The sequence below is a fragment of the Loxodonta africana genome, chromosome 1 (genome assembly GCF_030014295.1).
Source record: "Loxodonta africana isolate mLoxAfr1 chromosome 1, mLoxAfr1.hap2, whole genome shotgun sequence".
Taxonomy (NCBI): Eukaryota; Metazoa; Chordata; class Mammalia; order Proboscidea; family Elephantidae; genus Loxodonta; species Loxodonta africana.
The window spans coordinates 110,508,828-110,516,190 of record NC_087342.1 but is presented as its reverse complement, the minus strand read 5'-3'; the positions used below and the strand labels follow the sequence as shown (position 1 = coordinate 110,516,190).

The window sequence follows — 7,363 nt, the reverse complement described above, 5'->3', positions numbered from 1 at the left end:
TTCTCCAAGAGGGAATGACATTATCCAATTTGAGTTCTACAAGCTCAGTTTCCTTAGCGTGTAAGAAGAGGTCTTTGTGTGGCTGAAAGAACCAGGCAAAACTAGAGGCAGGGAAACCAATCATGAAGTTTGTGTAATCATCTAGGCAGGTGGCCTGGCCGGAGTTAACACAGAGGTAGGAGGGATATAGAGAAGGGGTGAGGGGACAAAGCTGAGGGAATCCTGAGATAAATTAATAGGTCTTGATGATAGACTGAGTGGAAGAAGTGATGGAAAACCAAGTCCTGGCCATTAGGAAGGCTTGGACTTAGAAGGCAGACATGACAATTCTGCTTGCATCCCGTTGGCCAGAACTTCAGTCACATGGCTATACCTAGCAGCACTGGAGGCCTGGAAATGTAGCCTTTTATTCTGGGCAGCCATATGGTTAGCTGAAAGTATGTGAATACCTAACGGAGGGGAGTCCCTGGGTGGTGCACTTGGTTAATGCATTTGGCTGCTAACTGAAAGTCAGGAGGTTCAAGTCCACCCAGAGGTGCCTTGGAAGAAAGACCTGGCAGTAAATTTCCAAAAAATCAGCCATTGAAAACCCTTTGGAGCACGGTTCTACTTTGACAGTATGAGTTGGAGTCAACTCCCCCCAACTGGTAACCTAAGGGGTACAGCCAACAACTTCTACCACCCATGCCCGTATATAGTTGTACTAGTTTAGTCATCTTTTTCCTTTTCCTCCCTCAGGCTGTGAGCTCGTCAAAGGCAGGACCCATTCTTATATACGTTTCATGTTCTCCCCCTCTTTAACTTTGGCTTCAGCTAATTTCTGCACCTTTTGTGTTGTTGTTAGGTGCTGTCAAGTCAATTCAGACTAATAGCGACCCTGTGTACAACAGAACAAAACACCGCCCAGTCCTGTGCCATCCTCACAATCGCTGCTGTTTGAGCCCACTGTTGCAACCACTGTGTCAATCCATCTGTCTTAGTCATCTAGTGCTGCCATAACAGAAATACCACAAGGGGGTGGCTTTAACAAAGTTTATTTTCTCACAGTCTAATAGGTTATAAGTCCAAATTCAGGGCATCATTTCCAGGGGAAGGCTTTCTCTCTCTGTCAGCTCTGGAGGAAGGTCCTTGTCCTCAATCTTCCCCTGATTGAGGAGATTCTCAGGCACAGGGAACCTGTGTCCAAAGGATGTGCTCTGCTCCTGTGCTGTTTTTTTGGTGGTATGAGATCCCCAATTCTCTGCTTGCTTCCCTTTCATTTTATCTCTTGAGAGATAAAAGGTGGTGCAGGCCATACGCCCCAGGGGAACTCCCTTTACCTTAGATCAGGGAGGTGACCTGAGTAAGCGTGGTGTTACAATCCCACCCTAATCCTCTTAATATAAAATTACAATCACAAAATGGAGGACAACCATACATAGCTTAACCAAGTTGATACATGCTTTTGGGAGGACACAATTCAATCCATGACACCATCTCATTGAGGGTCTTCCTCTTTTTTGTTGACCCTCTGCTTACCAAGCATAATGTCCTTCTCTAGGGACTAATCCCTCCTGATAACATGTCCAAAGTATGTGAGACAAAGTCTCGCCATCCTTGCTTCTAATGAGCATTCTGGCTATACATCTTCCAAGACAGAAGATGTTGTTTCTGGTGTATTCACACCTATTCCTGCCAAATTCCTGCTAGTCCTTCATGGATCAGTTAAGGATGTCGGCATAAAGCTGTCACTTCTCAGAATGTCAAACCTGTGTGGGAGAATTAAAAAAAAAAAGGAAAACTGAAGGCAAAATGCTGAAATATAAAGTATCGGGCTTTTAACTAGAAGGACAGAAAAAATGGAAGGATAAAAACAGCTGACAGATTCAAAATGTACTGAGGAAGAGGACAGAATTAGCAATGTTTCGAGGCTGGGAATCTGGGAGAATTGTGCAGCACCGGCAGAAGCAGAAAAAGCCCAAAGCCTGGGTATATATGGGGAAGCAGAGGTGGGTCAGTGATAGGGTTCTCCTCTTCCAAGCAGGAGACCAGGGTTTGATTCCTAGCCAATGTGCCTCATGCACAGCTACCACCCGTCTATCAGTGGAGGCTTGTGTGTTGCCGTGATGCCGAACAGGCATCAGCAGAGCTCCCAGACTAAAACATACTAGGAAGAAAGGCCTGGCACTGTACTTCTGAAAATCAGCTGACAAAAACCCTAGGGACCACAATGGTCTGGTCTGCAGCTAACAACAACTGGGTATGTATGCGGAGGTGGGCCTGAGGGGCAGAGTGATTTTATGGCAAAGGTGAATTTTGTCCTACACATTTAGGCATTCTTTTAAGCCTTCGAATTGTACTATAATTTATCAGCATTTATCTTTCCTTTCCTTGGATCTTGAGAATAAAGTGCCTTATGCATTACTGAATTTCTATCCTTTCCCAGAAAATATCCAAGTCTAAATGATCGTATTGAAAAATATGGCAATGAGTTAATCAATGCTAAAATAATTTTTCAGAAATGAAATGAAAGCCATACATATTTTAATTCGAAGTAACGGAGTTTCAAATCCTACCTAGATTCAAATCATCCATAATTTATATTTATCATAATTATTATCCTTGGGCTTCTTTAACAAGTACCATAAATTGGGTGACTTAAAACAACAGAAATTTATTCTTTCAAAGTTCTGGAGGCTAGAAGTCTGAAATTGTGGCATTGGCAGTGTTGATTCCTTCTGATCCTGAGGGAAAACCTGCTCCATGCTTCTCTCCTAGCTTCTGGTGACAGTTGGCAATCCTTGGCGTTCCTTGGCTTGTAAACTCTGCCTCCATCTTCACATGGCATTCTCTCTGTGTGTCTGTGTCTCTGTGTCTCTTCTGCTTCTCCTCTTTTTATAAGAGCACCAGTCACATTAGACTAAGGACTACCTTATTCCAGTATAACCTCATATTACCTAATAAAATTTCTAAATAAGGTCACATTCACAGGTATCAAGGGTTAGGACTTGAACATATCTCTTCAGGGGACACAAGTCAACCCATAACACTAACATAGGGGAATATTTATTAAAATGTTGGTAAGAAATAAGATTGAGTTTTTTTTTTTTTTTATCTCACAAAATGGATATTCAATTTTCACCTGATATGATCAACACCACACCAGGAACTGATGAAATTGGAAACTAGTGGAAGCACAAGTCAAATTCCTTTTTCTGATAAATCTCTTCAACTACAAACTACACCTTTTTTTTTTTTTTATGAGAAGGTTTTAGGAAGACAGTTGAGAAAGGACTTCTCATGCCTGCATAGTAACCCAAACTCTGAACTTACCCAACCTCGTAAATCAAATTAGATCCTACCTTGAGAAAGGGAGTGTTTAATACCAGTATAAATGCAAGGAATTAATGCACTAGCATTTTGGTTTAACTAATGAAACAAGTCATTCAATCTAACAACTGATTTAACCTTTTTTTCCCCTGGGTGGTGTGGATGGTTAAGCACTCAACTGCTAACTGAAAGGTTGATAGTTCAAGTCCATCCAATGGCTCCTCAGAAGAAACACGGGGCAATCTTCTTCCGAAAGATCAGCCATTGAAAACCCTGTGGAGCATGGTTCTACTCTGACACACGTGGGGTCTCCATAAGTTGGAGTAAAATTGATGACAACTGGTTTGTTTTGTGTTTTAACTTTTAACAAAAAAAACAAAAAAACTAGTATTAGTATTGACTGGTCATTTTAATTTTAGAAAAAAATAAACTGTTAGGCGTGGAGACACCACCCATATTCCTCATTCTTTTGCACTTTTGGGAACAGGTATAATCAAGTCTGAACATCACCCTCTCCTCCAAATGTCATATTTTGTAATATTTTTCAGAATTCCTTTGAAATTCAGCAGAGGTTATCTTTTCTGGCTTTTTTTCCTCCAACATTTATAGGCAATCCTTTTCTTTACTGGTAATTGTTTCAAAGAGTAGATTGGAATTAATTCTTAAATTAGTTTTCTGCGTCTTCCAAAGTGTGCTCAGAACAAAAGCCGAAGCACAACATGTAAATTAATAAGAAAATGAGTAGTTGGCACCTCTTCCTTAGTAGGCTAACTTTGAGAGCACTGGGTGTTGGGTATTGAAGTAGATAATCAACTAAGGGGTTTATCGTGAAACGGGAGGAGCCAACAAAAGGTAGAATGAGCCCAGCACCATAGGGCTCACAACTGAGTGCGGTGGACTAGACAGCTGAAGAGGTAATTTCAGTACAGTGTGGCACGTGCCGTCAGTAAGTTGATGATGGACAATGTTGTTTGTTGTTAGGTGCCTTTAAGTTGATTTTGACTCAGAGCAACTCCATATGACAGAGTAGAACTGACCCATAGGGTTTTCTTGGCTGTAACCTTTATGGAGGCATATTTCCAGGTCTTTCTTCTTCAGAGCTGCTGGTGGGTTCAAACCTCCAGCCTTTCTGTTAGCAGCTGAGCATTTAACTGTTGCACTACCAGGGCTCCTTTGATGGACAATACTGTACCAGCAATGGTGGTCATAGTTAGGAGACTGCCTTCCCCCAGCTGGGACAAAGAAAGGGGTGCCGGCTCCTTTCTCACATTCAGGAGTCTGGGAGATGCCAACCAACCAAGAGAATACTCTGGTTGCTCCTCCTTCGGAAGCAGTGGGCTCCCTCCGTTCTACCAATCCCCATTCCCCCACCCACCAAATTTTAACTCTTCTTTGGGGGAGGGGGAACCTGTTTCTTTGTGATAATCTGATTCAAAACTCCCCCTTTTTTTTTTATTGTACTTTAGATGAGGGTTTACAGAAGAAACTAGTTTCTCATTAAACAGTTAGTACACACATTGTTTTATGACATTGGTTAACAACGCCATGACATATCAACACTCTCACTTCTCAACCTTTAGTTTGCTATTACCAGCTTTCCCGTCCCCTCCTGCTTTCTAGTCCTTGCCCCAGGGCTGGAGCACCCCTTTCGTCTCATTTTGCTTTATGGGTTTGTCCAACCTTTGGCTGGAGGGTAAACCTCAGGAGCGATTTCATTACTAAGCTGAAATGGTGTCCAGAGGTTATACTCTCAGGGTTTCTCTAGTCTCTGTCTGGCCAGCAAGTCTGGTCTTTCTTTTTGAGTTAGAATTTTATTCTACATTTTTGTCCAGCTCTGTCCAGGACCCTCTATGGTGATCCCTGTCAGAGCAGTCTGTGGTGGTAGCCAGGCACCATCTAGTTGTGCAGGACTCAGTCTGGTGGAGGCTGTGGTAGTTGTGGTCCATTAGTCCTTTGGACTAATCTTTCTCTTGTGTCTTTGGTTTTCTTCATTCCACCTTGCTCCCAAAGGAGCGAGACCAGTGGAGTATCCTAGATGGCTGCTAACAGGATTTTAAGACCCCAGATGCTACTCACCAAAGTAGAATGTAGAACATTTTCTCTATTAAAAACTCTGGCTCCTTTAGTTGGAAGATATGCCTGTGCACACATTTTAGGGAGTTCACAGGACTCCTGAAGACCATCTGTGGACTCAACTCTACGGACTCCAGATTTGGAATCCTTAGCCTGGATTTCCTTAACAGCATTCATTAGTCCAGAGGTTCTCAAACTTGCCCTCATATTAAAATCACCTGGGGAACTTAAAAAAATCCCAGTTCCCAGGCCACATCCCATTAAATCAGAATCTCTGGAGATGGGATCCAGGCATCTCTCTTTCTATTTATTTACCACCTGTTTTTTTGTACTATGGTGGCTTGCATGTTGCCGCGATGCTGGAAGCTATGCCACTGGTATTTCAAATACCAGCAGGGTCAACCACAGTGGGCAGGTTTCAGTGGAGCTCCCAGACTAAGACCAAGAAAATCAGCCAATGAAAACCTTATGGATCACAACAGAAACGTTGTCCAATTCACTTGCTTTGGACACATTATTAGAAATCCATTGCTGGAGGAGAACATCATGTTTTGTGAAGTGGAGGGCCGGAGATGAAATGAATTGGCACAATAACTGCAAGGCTATTGTGAGGATGAGCAGTGGCAACCTTGCCTTCTGTTTTACATATGGTTACCAGGAATGAGTCCGCTTGAAGACAGCTTTCTCTCTCTCTCTCCATATACGTGTGTACGTGTTTGTGGTGTTTGTAACTCCAGGTAAATTCTAAAGCATGGCCAAGTCTGACAACCAATGCACTGATCTCTTTTTTCGCAGTCAGTTGATAAGTGCTCTGTGGCCTCTGGGCCACTATGAGTCGGAATCGACTGGATGGCAACGAGTTTGGTTGCTTTTTTTTTTTTGTATGGCCGTTGGTTGTTGTTTTGGGAGCCCTGGTGGCGCAGTGGTTAAGAGTTCGGCTGCTAACCAAGAGTTTGGCAATTCAAATCCACTGGCCACTCCTTGGAAATCCTATGGGGGAAGTCTACTTTGTCCTATAGGGTCGCTAGGAGTCGGAATCTACTCAACGGCAAATGGGCTTCGGTTTTTTATGGCTGTTGGTTGTTCTCCATCATTGCATCGGAAACAATTGGAAGGCATCTGCCGCAGACATGGCTTAGTGAAATAATTAGTATCATTTTTGGAAAAAAGTAAATTTGGGTCAGTGATGTTAATGACTTCGCCGCACTTTTCCTGGGGTTACAAGCAGCTGCAATTTCTTCAGCGAACGCCAAGGGGCACCCTCACCCTCCCCGCTCCACCAGGAACGCCTTCCTCTCTCCCACCTCACAAAGAGCCCGGCCTCCTCCCGGGTGACATCACAAAGGGCCGAGCCCCCGCCCCTTCGGCGCCACCACGTGTGTCCCCGCGCCCGGCGGCCGCCCGGCTTAGTCCCTCGCCGGCCAGTCTGGGCAGCGGAGGAGGGAGGTTGGCAGAGACTGGAGGCTTAGCTATGGGAAGTTGCTCCTTTGCTCTTTCGCGCCCATCCCTCCTCCCTGGTTCTCCGCAGCCGCTGTCGGAGGAGAGCACGCGGAGGCGCGGGCTGCAACCGCGGCTACCTCTGCCGGTCCCGGCGGCCGCGCAGCTGGGCAGGTGCTGAGCGTCTCCGGAGCCTCCTGCACCACCTCCCTCCTCTTCCCGGCTGCCGCAGTGCCCATGGGGTGTTGGAGGTAGATGGGCTCCCGGCCCGGGAGGCGGCGGTGGATGCGGCGCTGGGCAGAAGCACCCGCCGATTCCAGCTGCCGGGTGGCCGCGCGCCCCGGGCGCCCCTGCGAGCCGCCGGCTCAGTCATGGGGTCCTCTGCGAGCAGCAGCACCGCCAGCCTCGCCTCCTGCAGCCGCATCGTCGGCGGAGCCGGAGCCACGATGATCGCGGGCTCCCTTCTCCTGGTAAGCGCTCGGGGAGACCGGGGGCGGCGGCCGCGCGGGAGCCCAGAGAGCCGCTCGCTCTCCCAGCGCGGGGC

General features: G+C 45.8%; 1 protein-coding gene across 1 annotated transcript in view; it reads left to right on the top strand.

Moving 5' to 3' along the window:
* The first annotated feature begins 6,785 nt into the window (after positions 1-6,785).
* TNFRSF21 (TNF receptor superfamily member 21) overlaps positions 6,786-7,363 on the top strand; it is an 83,795-nt gene continuing 83,217 nt past the window's right edge. The window contains exon 1 of the mRNA XM_003404449.4: positions 6,786-7,289. Coding sequence (XP_003404497.2) covers positions 7,191-7,289 — 99 coding nt within the window. The 5' untranslated portion in view covers positions 6,786-7,190. The remainder of the gene's footprint in view (positions 7,290-7,363) is intronic.